This window comes from Dipodomys spectabilis, unplaced genomic scaffold (genome assembly GCF_019054845.1).
Source record: "Dipodomys spectabilis isolate Male_0828 unplaced genomic scaffold, ASM1905484v1 ptg000125l, whole genome shotgun sequence".
Taxonomy (NCBI): Eukaryota; Metazoa; Chordata; class Mammalia; order Rodentia; family Heteromyidae; genus Dipodomys; species Dipodomys spectabilis.
Genome location: NW_024870802.1, coordinates 19,042,808 through 19,056,837, shown reverse-complemented (window position 1 = coordinate 19,056,837; position 14,030 = coordinate 19,042,808). Strand labels below are relative to the sequence as shown.

The window sequence follows — 14,030 nt, the reverse complement described above, 5'->3', positions numbered from 1 at the left end:
TGTATGCACACACTGCCTGCTTAAACTTGCCCGTATGACTACTTCACAGGAACTTTCTTTAGAAGTTTTAAAGTCTTTGACTTCTTAAAGTATTAATGGGATTTGCCAAAGTTGTAGTATCTGAATGCTTGATGAGATATAGTAGCAGGACAACAAGCTTGTTCACACAGCTCCTCCAGTAAGCTTTTTTTTTTTTTTTTTTTTTTAATTTCAGACAAGCCTAAATTCATTTGAAGTGCCAAAGTATTAAAGAAAGATGTATTTGGGTTTACTCCTGAAATCAACAAGACTAGACATCTCACGAAGTTTATGTTAAGGTTCAGATATTAGAAAAGTATGCTGCCCTTTGGGAGAGCTTAGATTATAAAGGATTAATCTAAACCTAAATGGTTTTGCCATTTTCTTCTTTGGGCTCCAGTTGTGGGTTCTATGCTTTTAATTATGTATGTGACTTCTGCACATACCTACAGCTATTAATATAAATTTTGGACTTCTGTTTTTACAGTTTTAAGACTAAAGGATTGTTGGATAGTATAGAAAATTACCTTCTAAGATGATTATTTGAAACCAAAAGTAACTCCACGTAAGTAAGCAAATACAAAAATAACATAGATTTGCTGATTTGTTTTGGTTTTCAGTTTCTCTTTGGTGTTCAGGATTAAGCTAAGAGCCTTCGACACATACTGGACAAGCAAGCACACTGCATGAAGCTCCATCACAACCTATTTTGTAATTTTAAGTAATTATACACCCACAAGAAGTTATAAACAGGTCCCATGTATACTTGCCCTGGTTTCTCCCAATGGTAGCTTTCTACATAGCTATAGCACAGTTATCAAAACCAGGAAATTGATATTACATGCTGCTCACTGTTTAAAATAATCAAATCAGATGTAAAGAAAAAGCTCTCATTTTTTTCCTTCTTCAGTCTCTCAGGGTAATTGGTATGTTTCCTTCCAAGCCCTTTATAATGTAAAGACGTATATATTCACAAATGCACAGCACACACTTAGGAGTGTGCATGTAGTTATTTTCTCTCTTGCAGGGGCTAAGATCAATTATACTATAGTTTACATTTTGATTAATATGGATCATTTTTACTTTTTTTCATACCACTCTACACTAAATATGCCATAATTATTGAACCAACCTCCTATTTACTGGGCAAATTTTTCTGCACATATATAGTGCTGCAGTCAGTGACCTTGTATGTATATATTGAGCACTGTGTAAGCACAGTAGGTCTTTAGAAGTAGAATTACTGGGCATAGCCAAAATAATTGCCAAGAATCAGTTTGTTTCAGAGAGGTAGTCAGCAAATGTGACAATAAACAAAATTAACAAATTTATGGAAAATCACATATGTGCAATTGGGCAAAAATAAGATGTTTTCTATTTATAATAGGAGCATCATTTGCAGGTATTTGTTTTTTCCCAGTCTGAGGGGCTTCACACATATGGGCAAGTGCTCTCTCACCTTTCCTATTTCACTCTTTCCTGCCTCCCATTCTTTTTCTTTTTTCCTGTTTTCTGCTTCCTTCCTACTTCCTTCTGCTTCTCCACCAGCCCACGTTCCCTAGCTTCCTATGGTTGTGTGGCAGGTTGCTTTCTTCACTTTCCTACTTTCTGACCTGCAGCCCTCTCCAGTGGTGGTGTACATTCTCTTCCCTGCCGTGCCTGTTCCCATTCTTTCCCCTTTTCTGCTCAAGGCCTTTGTTACTTTCCCCTGCGGGAAAGCTCCAGTACCTTAGAGCCCCTCACAGCTTGCTTCTGCAGTCACACAGATTACCTATATTCACACCCTATGTACTCCCTTTCCTCCATTCTCAACTGATAGCCATTTTAATGAGGCTGCCTCTTCCTAGTCCTTTGACTTTAATCTTTTCTATGGGACTTTGTTTCTGTATTCATCTGCTCATCCTCAGCTGCAGCTTTTTCCTGACTCCCATAGCCTACAGACATGCTCTAATCCTACTCTTCTTTCCTTCAAATTGAATTCCAGAAAAGGGTAGTTTGTTCCTATTTCTTCATCTCTCATTCATTCCTCTCCTGTGTCCTTTACACTCTGAGATAGTGTTCACTTGGGTCACCAGAGAAGGGTAGTAAATAGTTTCAGCCCTTATCTGCCCGCTTTTTCTGCCACATTTAATAATGTCCATCATGTCCTCCTTAAAACTCTCTTTTTCAAAGGCTAGATCTTAACATTCCTCCTCTTTCTCTTTGTAGTTTCCGTTTCTGGTTCTCTAAATGTTTGTGTCCCTGAGGTTTCTGTCTGTAGAAACCTGCTGTCTACACTCTGCCTGAGTGAGCTAATCTGCAGCCAGCTACTCTCTGGTAGAAACAGTATGCTTCACATACACACCAGTTCTTTAGTGGCTACTGCTATCCTCTGGCCAAAGCTGTCAGTATGTCATCTTGCTTCATTCTCAGATAAATCTCTTTTCTGTATTCTCTATTTTGATAATTGGAACCATTACCATGTCTTACATCCAGTCAAGCACCTAGGAAAAATCCTAGGGATTTTTCCATTTAAATATTTCTCAAAACCATCATCTTTTTTTCCTGTATTTTATCTTTGAAGAAAAAAAAAACAGCAGCAAGTAAACTCATCATCTTTTTGCCAGTGTAGCTACCAGTTTGTCTATCTCAGTATGTTGCAAGTGTCATTACCTTTCCTACCTTAAGTATTTTCTTTCTCTTCTTCTTGTTTTTTTTTTTTTTTTTTTGCAGTATTAGAGATTAAACTCAGACTACTTGAGCCACATGCCATTCTTTTTTGCTATAGTTGTTTTTCAGATAGGCTTTCAAGTTTTGCCCAAAAATTATGGTGTTCCTATCTATATCTCCCACATAGTTGGAGTTACAAGTACAAGCCAACATACCCAGCTATTTTTTTGTTGTTGTTGTTGGTTGTGGGGCTTGAACTCTGGGCCTGGGCACTCTCCCTCAGCTCTTCAGCTCAAGGCGAATGCTCTACCACTTGAGCCACAGCGCTGTTTCCAGTTTTCTGGTGGTTAATTGGAGATAAGAGTCTCATGGACTTTCCTGCCCTGGCTGGTTTTGAACTGTGATCTTCAGATCTGAGCCTCCTGAGTAGCTAGGATTACAGGCATGAGCCACCGGCACGCAGCTCATTATGTCTTTTCTTAAAATCATTGAATATTCTCTTAATTCCCCAGATTCTAAACAGTAAGTCCTATTTTTAATATTTTATGAATTTATTTTTAACCAGTATGTAAATACTTAAAGGTACCTTCCAACTTTCTTCTTACCTGTTTCTCTTTCTCCTATTGTTTGTTCTCCTAATTGTCATCAACACAACTGTACCTCTTCTCTAGGTTAAGGGCCCTGGGCCAGGCATTGTTTTTATGTCTACAAAGAAGAGATGCTATGGCTTGAGTTTTTCCTAATAGCCTAGTGTGAGATGTTTATACGAAGTGTCAATGGAAATAATTATCTTAATAGGATAACAAAGCCTATTTTGCTTAGAAATGTCTTCATTTCCTGTTTAAGTTATCCAGAAGTCAGGTGGGGATTTCTTATTGCACTGCCGCAGTGCAGATCCACTTGGGACAAGCTTAATAGGTCTCAGATCGCTCCATTTCATTCCAGGAGCTGCATTTATCTTCCCAAGAAAAGAAGTCCTCTTGTTGTTTCTATTTATTTTCCTTTTGGTCTTTATTGTCATAACCTGTAGTGAGGATGTGATGCCAACAGCTGCTTTTTAACTAAACTGCATCTTAAAATTCATCTGCTGCCCGTTTTGAAGTTCTTGTGGAGCCCTGCATTACTCAGTATTTTAGTGTTGTCCCTGTTACCTTGTTCAGGAAACAGAACCCAGAAACTAAGCACTCAGGTAATTATCTGGCCCAAAGTAAGGTTTGCCTACATGATCTGGGCTCCTGCTATAGTGTCTAAGCTTCAGCATGGCTTGGTAACTGCTCCCCCCCCCCCACTTGAAATCATGCCTTGAAGCTGTGGAAAGACCACATTTGTCTGTTGAAACCTACTAAGCAGTGTTCTGACATGTTTATTATTATACCTGACAAGAGGTAATTACATACACAATCAAGTCTGGAAGTAAATAGATAATTAGGGGTTAATAAATAAGAGCCTTTTTTAAAAAGTAAGATAAATACATATTTTGATTGTTTGAGTAAAGATTACAACATCCATAATCTTTAAAAGAAAGAAATAACTGCAGATACAAGTCTCCTTTTTAATTTTTTATTTACATTTGGTTGTGCTGGGGATCAAACTCAGGACCTTATGCGTGGTAAGTGCTTTATCACTGCACTACCTTCCCAACCCATAAAATGCTTATCTACATCCTGCTAAGTACAGTAATCTGATTCCCTTTGCATACCTTCTGGTATCCAAGGCAAAGTAGTAAAGAATCTGTATATTATATTATGACTCAGAGATTATCTCAAGAAGATATAACAAGTTCGATATGAGTCTGAGATTCAGTCCACCATTCCACCAAAGATACCGTGCAAGCTCTAGAACTAAGAATCCCTACTCTTTACAATGAATGCTAAAGTATTGATTAAGGTCCATAGAAATTTATCCCCCTTTTCCTCCTGAGGCACTTGGGACTTATAGTTTTAGTTCATTTCATTTACCCTAAATGGCCTGAGTTCCATTTTAAAGAAGGGAATGACAGAATGCCTCTGGTATCTTGAGTATTACATTTTAATTTAGTCTCCCCACCCCACCTTCAAAGCTAGAGCTAGCATTTATAACTAACGTTAAATTATAAATCTTATGTAACTTACTAAAATTTTGGAATGAAACATAGCTAATTTTATTGAAGATTAATCAGTTGTTAGACTCTCAATAGTTTTCATCTGCTTTATTTTAAATCACAACCATTATCTCATATGGTGAATGAGGCTTAGTGGAAAATACCCACTTAGATTCCTTCTAATTTGAAAAAAAAAAACTAATGATTCCTTCTCATTTTTTCTTTAATAATTCCACCATAAAGAAGTACTTAAAGAAACTTCAGCCTAGTCCAGTGTATTTCATCCCAAGTACTTGCCATATCCTGAAGCATAGATACGTCAAAGTACAATTATTTTCATTGGCTAATCCATATTATCTTCCTTTGTTGCTTGAGTTCTTCCAAAGTCAATTCACACAAGTAGATCTTATTTCTTTGGAGCTTCAATGAAGTAAAATGACTCATCAGAGAGAACTGAAATTCTAGTGAATACCTCTCATCACAAGTTTCAGGGTTTGATTTTCTTAGAATTGAAAAGTCTTTGAGCTACATTGGTGAAATTGTTACATAACTAATGGTTATATAAGTATAGCAGATGATGTAATTAATCTGGACAGAAATGAATGTATGACCCAGGAATGTTTACTTAACTTGTTAAATTGTGGCATCGCTGGTTCAGGAGCAAAATTTTGGTTGTGAAATAACAGTACATTCTATAGTACAAATGAAACTGTATTAAATAGACCAACTGGCTTTCAGACTCACATAAGGCTAAAAATCCAGAGATGTCCAAATTATTAATAATTACATGTAAAGTAAATGGTAACATAGCCATGTTATTGGTATGTGAGACAGAAGTTTAGCATAGGCTTGTAAAATTGTGTGGAAAAGGAAACATAGCTGGACACCAGTGGCTCATGCCTGTAATCTATGATCTGAGAATCATGGTTCAAAGCCAGCCCAGGGAGGAAAGACTATGAGACTCTTATCTCCAAGTAGCCACCAAAAAGCCAAAAATGGAGCAGAGGCTCAAGTGGTAGAGTGGCAGCCTTGAGCAAAAAAGCTAAGGGAAAGCACTCAAATACTGAGTTCAAGCCCAATACTTGCCCCTGTCCTCTCCAAATACAGTATGATCGAAGTTGTTTGGCTAGATCTCTGGTACAGTGTGGAGGTTGGTGGGTCCTGAATACTGGAAGAGCTTGTTAAAGGGGATAAATGAAGCCAGAAGCCCTGAAGGAAAGATTATGATATCTCAATTAGGGCAACAGTAGCAAAAGGGATAGAAAGTAGGAAATACAAGAAATATTGGGAAGTTAAATTGGCACAAATGAGCAATAAGTTAGTTGTAGAAATGATTATAAGAGAAAGGGGTTAAACAGACTGAATCCAGGTCTCTGGTTTGGGTAATTAGGAGAGTGTTCCTCACCTATGTGTGTCCTGCCTTACATGAGGAAGCTAGCTAGATAACTTTTTTTTTTTTTTTTGGTCTGTCGTGGAGCTTGAACTCTGGGCCTGAGCACTGTCCCTCAGCTCTTCAGCTCAAGGCTAGTGCTCTGCCACTTGAGCCACAGCGCCACTTCTGGTTTTCTGGTGGTGGTTTGTTGGAAATAAGAGTCTCACGGACTTTCCTGCCCAGGTTGGCTTTGAACCATGATCCTCAGATATCAGCCTCCTGAATAGCTAGGATTACAGGTGTGAGCCACCAGTGCCTGGCTGACTTTAAAAAACAAACAAACATTTTTTAGTATTTTTTTAATTTTTAAGAATTATTTTATTACCTTTAAGTAGTTGTATAAGGGAATTGTCATTTAACAAAGCACTTTATGAATACAATGTATCTTGATCAATGCACCTTTCCAACAGTCTCACACATCCCTCCCCTCTCCACCTTCTTCCCTCCCTCTTCTTACGTTTGTAAGACATAACATTGGATTCTTGTCTTCTCTTCTTCATTTGTCTACCACTTTCTCTTTGACTTCACCCTACCCCTTTAAAGTACCTTCGTCCTGTTTCATTTTGCTGAAATTTGATTTTGGATTTTGGCTTACCAAAGAATTACACTATTTGAGATCTAATGTATTTCAGTTAATGGTACATACTTGCATACCACCCAATATATTTACTTAGGAGTTTGTAAGCTAAGTCTAGCTTCTACATTTAAGGGAAAACATGAGTCCTTTGTTTCTCTGGGTCTGACTTCACTTAGCGTAATTTGTCCCAGGTCTTTCCATTTCTTTACAAATAGTACAGTATCATTCTATGGATGAGTAAAATTCCATTGTATAAGTACCACATTTTCTTGATCCGTTTGCCCATTGAGGGACATCTGGGCTGATTCCGTACCTTGGCTGTAGTGAATAGTGCTTCAATAAACATGGTTGTGCTGGTGGCTTTACTGTATCATGGTTCATCATTTTTGAGGTACTTAATGGCTGAAGAAAAACAAGTTTTGCATGCACACATATTGTTTAAAAACCTCAGTCCTGTCTAGCTATTTGAAGTTGATCTATTTGAAAACTTAATGAAATCAGTTTGTACTGGATAATTATATGGCTTTTGTTTTTTTTTCAGAAGTGGAGAATAAATGCTTGATAAGAATGTATTAATATATTTGTGCATTCATAAAAACTTAAAAGAAACTTTAGTCAAATAAATACCTGTTGCTTTTGGTTTAAATGTATAGTATAAACACTATTGATTATCTTTTGCTAGTTGCACAAAAAGATTTCAATTCAATATGTAAGTTTTATGAGTATAATCAGTCTTGATCAGTGTTACATTTTAAGCTATAATTGCTAAAAGAATTCTTTTAAAAACACAATGACATAATGTGCTACCATTCTTCTGTTAATTAAGTGGAGAGTCAAAAGATCCTTTTAAGCAAGGCACTGGTAGGTCACTAGTTACTCAAGAAGCTGAAATCTAAGGATTCCAATTTGAAGCTAGCTCAGGGAGGAAAGTCTGTGAGACTCTTATCTCCAATTGACCAGTAGAAAACTGGAAGTGGAGCTGTGGCTCAGTGGTAAAATGCTAACCTTGAGCAGGAAAGCTCAGGGACATCACCCAGACACTGAGTTCAAGCCCCACAACAAAAATTAAAAAAAACCAGATCCTCTTAAAAATGTGTAGCAAGGGGCTGGGAAGGTGGCTCAGTGGTAGAGCACTTGCCTTGCATGCCTGAGGCCCTGGGTTCAATTCCTCAGCACCACATAAGCAAAAAGAAAAAAGCCAGAAGTGGCGCTGTGGCTCAAGTGGTAGAGCGCTAGCCTTGAGCTGAAGAGCTGAGGGACAGCGCCCAGGCCCAGAGCCGGACCCCCCCCAAAAAAAATGTGTAGCAAATTCTGCTCCAAAGTATGTGTATGTGTGTATACACACATATGTGCACACATGAACATACATTTATATAAATAAGTGTATATGTACATACTCAAGAAAAGTAAAAATATGTCCACCAGAAAATCTTATACACAAATATTTATAGCAGCACTGTGCATATTAGCTAAAAACATCAAAATGCTCATCAAATGATAGTTGGATAAGCATAATTTGGTATATGGGTTACTATTCAGCAACAAAAAGAGTGAGGTATGTGTATTACAATATAGTGAAACTAAAAAACATACTACCTGAAAAAACAATAGTTACAAAGTATCATATTATGTGAGTTCCATTTGGGAATGAATTCTAATGGATTATGGAGTCTGGAGAGGAGGGCTTTAAATTTAGATTTAGGTGCTTTAGTGAAATATACACAACATCTCACATCTTTAAAAAAGCTAAAATGGTGGGGTAATTTTAATTACATTAAAGTTATTTCCCCCCATTTTATTTTTATTTTGTGTTAGCATACATAGTTATTTAGGGAGTTTCATTGTGACGTTTCTTTCTTTCTTTCTTTCTTTCTTTTTTTTGGTTGGTCGTGGGACTTGAACTCTGGCCTGGGCACTGTCCCTGAGCTCCTGAGCTCTTCATTCTTCAGCTCAAGGCAAGCGCTCTACCACTTGAGCTACAGCTCCACTTCCAGTTTTCTGGTGTTTAATTGGAGATAAGAGTCTCACAGACTTTCCTGCCTAGGCTGGCTTTGAACAATGATCCTCATACCTCAGCCTCCTGAGTAGCTAGGATTATAGGCACGAGCCACCAGTGCCTGGCCTCATTGTGACATTTCTATAGATGCATACAGTGGACTCCATCAGCACACTCCCTCCATCTCTCTCCCTTATTCTCCCTCTCCCTTCAGCAGTCCAGCAGGTTTCATTGTTTTCTTTTCATATATATCACAGTCACATTCACCTACCCTCTCCATTTTTCCTTTCCTGCATACTTGACCCCCAGAGAGCCTTTTTATATTCACACTCAAAAGAAAATTACAGGGCTGGGAATGTGGCTTAGCGGTAGAGTGCTTGCCTAGTATGCATGAAGCCCTGGATTTGGTTCCCTTAGTATGACATAGAAAAAGCCGGAAGTGGCATTGTGGCTCAGTGCTAGCCTTGGGCAAAAAAAAAAAAAAAAAGAAGCAGCAGCAGCTCAGGGACAGTGCCCAGGCCCTGAGTTAGAGCCCTAGAACTGGCCAAAAAAAAAAAGAATAAAATACAGAAAAGTTGTGATATTGCTACCAAATAATAAGAAAATAGTATAAGGTAAAATCTTAGACATAATAGTTGTAGTGAGAAATCTAAAATTAGAAAAAATATTGGTATAACCACCATAATTTCAAAAAGAAGTTAAATGCAATTATTTCTTAGAAAGAGTAGGGCAATAAACTCTTAATATCATGATATGCCCCATTTGGTTATTAACTGTATTATTTTGATGAAATTCATTTGAATAACCAATCTAACCATTTAAGCTATTCATACACAGATGTATGCCATGATAGCTATAATAGTGACTTAAGCTTTTTTCACTAAAGCAAAATATGAATGTGTATAACTCTCATTATGTAAATCCTACTATTATGGTCTTTTTCCCAAATTTCATATCTTACCTCGTGGTTATCTAGGACCATGTAGCTTAGTTCACTTCTGCTGCACCCACATCCCTGCAGTCAAGTGACTTGAATGTACAGTACTTTTAAACAGGTTTCCCAGCGCAGTGTGCACAGAGCTCACCTTCATCCTCATAGAGTGAGAGTGGAGGGATTGGCAGAAAACAGATTTAGCTAATGGGACATTTGCAGAGGGGAGACTGGGGTGAAGGAATATCAGAGAGCCAGAAAGGAACTTGGGGACAATTAATAACTGAAAGCAAGAAAGAGAGGTTCCTATGATTTTGCTTCTTCATGGTTTTTGTTTTTTTTTAACCAAACTCCTCTGGCTGCTACTTAAAATTCTCTTCTGTTCTGCATGTAATTTTCCACATGTGGAAATGGCAAGTACTTTGAAAATCGTGTGGAGTTCATCATTCCATTTTACTATCTAGTTAGAAAAAGTGATTTTATTTTCTTCTAATGTGGTTAATTAGGAGGACCTTGTCTTGAATTCCCAGTAGCTAATGACTCAGGATTTATTTGAAAGACAAGAATTTCTTCCTTAAAGCTGTATTGGGCTTAAGGATTGTGTTGTTGTTTAAGTCTCAGAAGCACTCTAGAAACCCATGTGTCAGCTTCGTTTTTTGGAAGCAAAGGAAAAATGATCTCCTGGTTTACTTTTGGAATCTGCAAAGCAACCCCGAGGTCCCAGGTGGATTTTGTGTTTGGAAAAAGGAACTTGGGGGACTAAGGTTGACCCTGAGCCCCCAGGTCACTGTTCACATTTACAAAAGCAAACCTGGTATCCCCAATTGCTTTTCTCTTGAGGTTGGCTTAACTTTATTTATCTTCTGTCTTGGGTCACTGCCCCTGAGGTGCTTCAAAAGCAAAATCCAAAAGACCCAAAACAAAGAAAGCTAAACCAGATTCAAGGGAAAAAATGACCTGGCACTCTGAGTTCATTTTTACAAAGGCAAAAAGCCACTTCAAGGGTTCCATAGAATGAGTTTAAGTCTGCCTACACTCATTGTGTCATTTGCACAGTGATCTCAACAGGCCTGAGAACCCAGGTTACATGGGTGTAGATTGGGAGCCCATCTGAAGGATGCGAAACTGTCAGCAAGCTCAGTGAGATGACACTACGAATTCCTCCATGATTCTGAATGTTTCAGCTATTTTGAGCACATAAATGGACAACCCATGCAATCATTTCTTTCCTTAAGCTGGTCTTTTTGTGTGCTGAACACACAGAGCACACTGAGGAAATGAAACTTGTAGCTCATTTACGATAGACATAAATCCACTGATGTGTTCAGATTAATTGTGAAAGGTAGTTTTAAATCCTTAGTGGGAAAAAAAACAGTTAGGATACAAATTTCAGATAATCTTGTAAATCATAATGAGATAGAATTGATGCATGTTATTTTGCTATTCATTTTCATATGATCCATACTTTGCTTACTTCCCAAGCAGATTTAGAGTGGAATTATTTTGACTATTGGAAATAAGCTATTTATAAAACTTAATACCAATTTTCTTTATCTTATGCTCAACTTAATCCTTTAATAAGTATCTGTAAAATTGCTTTTGGATAATCTGTGGAGAATTTTGTTTGTGTTCATGTTTGATCCACATCTTTGAACTTCAGGTATATATCTTAACTAATAAATTCCCCTGGTAAGACCATGTTTTACTGTTAATTTTCAAGACTAGAAGAGATTTTGTGTGATTAATAAGATGTATTATTTGTATACTGCTATCTGAAGAAAGTAGAACTTGAAATAGGGAAATGAGGTTTTATACAATTGAGGTTCTAATGTTTTTTGTTCCTTTTTAAAAAATTTTTTATTGCGAAAATACCGTACAGAGGGGGTTCCTTTTTTTTTTTTTTTTTAATGCTGGTTTGGAGCATGAACTCAGGCCCTGGACACTGTCCTTGAGCTTTTGTGCTCAAAGCTAGTACTATAGCACTTTGAGCCACACAGCTTAATTTCAAGCTTTTTGGTAGGTAAATGGAGGTAAGAGTCTCACAGACTTTCCTGCCTGGGCTGTATCCAGAGGTTCCTGCCTAAACCTCAGTCCGCAGACCTCAGCCTCAGCCTCCTGGATAGCTAGGATTAAGGGCCTGAGCCACTGACACCGAGCAGTCCATTAGTTTTAAAAATGAAGATGTTACCAGGTGCCCATGGCTCATGCCTATAATCCTAACTACTCAGAAGACTGAGAATCTGAGCCATCCCAAGCAGGAAAATCTGTGAGACTCATGGGCCTGTGACTTAAATAGTAGAGTACTAATCTTAAGCAACAAAAGTTTAGGGACAGCACCCGGTCCCTGAGTTTAAGCCCCAGGATCAGCACCAAAAAAAAAAAAAAAAAAAAGGACCTGATAATTGTTATAACTGAAGGGTATTGGTAAACCATTCAGAAATAATAGTGTTTTCTGTAGAACACTCATTTTACTCAGTTATGAGACCTAGTACTATATAATACCATGAGAGAATCTTGGGTCTTTATCAATCCCTCAGGATAAGCCTGGGAGAGATTATTGTATTTGGTTGCTGCAGTTTGCTTGCAAGCCATCATTGGCATTTTTCAGTGAACTATCAGCATAAGCCAAAGTAGTCTGCAGTGTGCTAATTTTTTTTTGGGGGGGGTCCGATTATGGGGCCTGAACTCTGGGCCTGGGCACTGCGCTGTCCCTCAGCTCTTCAGCTCAAGGCTAACGCTCTACCACTTGAGCGACAGCACCACTTCCGGCTTTTTTCTTTTTGCTTATGTGGTGCTGAGGAATCAAACCCAGGGCCTCAGGCATGAAAGGCAAGCGCTCTACCACTGAGCCACCTTCCCAGCCCTGTGCTAATATTTTGTAAGCATGAAGTTTAGAACAAAGCTTCTCTAAACCTGGAATAGTGATCTGGTATCATCAGATATTTCTTCAATATCTACTTAGTGGCTTTACTATGCTGAACACATTTTGAGTTTTCCTAACAGCTTTCTGAAGTTTTTCCTCCTTATTCTAATGGAATTGGAAAAATCCTTATGCATAGGTGGGAACAAGAAGCCTCAAAGGCTTCGAGTAATGAGCAATCAATCTGTTTCTGCTTATTCTACACTAAATGATAAATTTTGAGTGAATAGTGTTTTTTTTTAAAAAATTAGCTCTTCATATTATCAAAATATTACTTGCTTTTAGAATACGTAACCATATGATAACATACTTATCAAAAGCTATGTGCTCTCAATATTGTATCTCTGGTGCCCAGCAGAGCATCCAGCATACTGTAGATGGGCAGTCTATATTTGAAGAACGGTTGAAGAACCACTGAATTTTATCTTGATCCTTGGCCCTTTTCTCCACATTGACACAGTATTCCTTTGTCTTTAATGTGCAGATCCCCAGCTACAGAACAACTATGCATGATGTATATTTTCATACATTATTAATGTAAATGTGAAAGCATGTAGATTAGATTTGTCTCTGTGGTCAGGTAGGTCAAATTTTGTGATTACTAAGCCTATGAGAAATTTGCATATGGCGTTTGATCATATGTGAAAATTGTTTAGGAATATCTGGGTTGTGTGTATATGCCCATGTATGCATGCATGTAGAGGAACCAATTCTTTATTTACAGTTGGAGTTGGTGTGTGAGTTTTTTTGTTTGTTTCTTTTTTGTTTTTTGCTAGTTGTGGGGCCTGAACTCTTGGTGTGGGCACTGACCTTCAGCTCTTCAGCTCAAGGCTAGCACTTTACCATTTGAGCCAAACTTTTTCTGCTTATGTGATGCTGAAGAACGGAACCCAGGGCCTCATGCATGCTAGGAAAGCACTCTACCACTGAGCCACCTTCCCAGCCCTGCTGTGTGGTTTTAATTCATTACGTAGACTCCTTTCCCACCTGGGGATAGGAGAGCCTAAGAAAAAAGGAGCCATACTTCTTCCTCTTCATCTCCCTAAGGTCACATTGTTATTGCCATTTGGAAAGAAAGGGGGATCACAGCCAGTATATTAAGCGGTGAGTTTCTGCTGACTTTGTGCACATTTACTGAAAAAGGAACCCTTCAAAATGAGGATTCGTTTTTACTGACCACTGTCAGAGGGCTGTTTATTACTGAAATTTATTTTGACATATAGACATATCAATGATGTTTTAACTGTAGTGTTAACCACATGTCTATTGGAGAGCTTTATGAGAACAGAGACAATAAGTTACTCATAATCCTACCCTACAAATAACTACCATTCTTTTTATATTTCCTTCCAATCTTTTTTGATGGGTTTTTCTGTAATTAAGTAACAACATTTATCATAATCATCTTCCCAAGTAACTTAAAAATT

At 37.9% G+C, this 14,030-nt stretch overlaps 1 protein-coding gene across 2 annotated transcripts in view; it reads left to right on the top strand.

Moving 5' to 3' along the window:
- Exoc6 (exocyst complex component 6) overlaps positions 1-14,030 on the top strand; it is a 119,961-nt gene that overhangs the window by 101,292 nt on the left and 4,639 nt on the right. Inside the window, exon 21 of one of the 2 annotated variants that reach the window (XM_042689289.1) lies at positions 215-341. The exons of the other annotated variant lie outside the window; for it this stretch is intronic. Within the exon in view, the coding sequence (XP_042545223.1) occupies positions 215-250 (36 nt within the window). The 3' untranslated portion in view covers positions 251-341. Of the gene's footprint in view, positions 1-214; positions 342-14,030 lie in introns of those variants that run through there. 2 annotated transcript variants of the gene reach the window in all.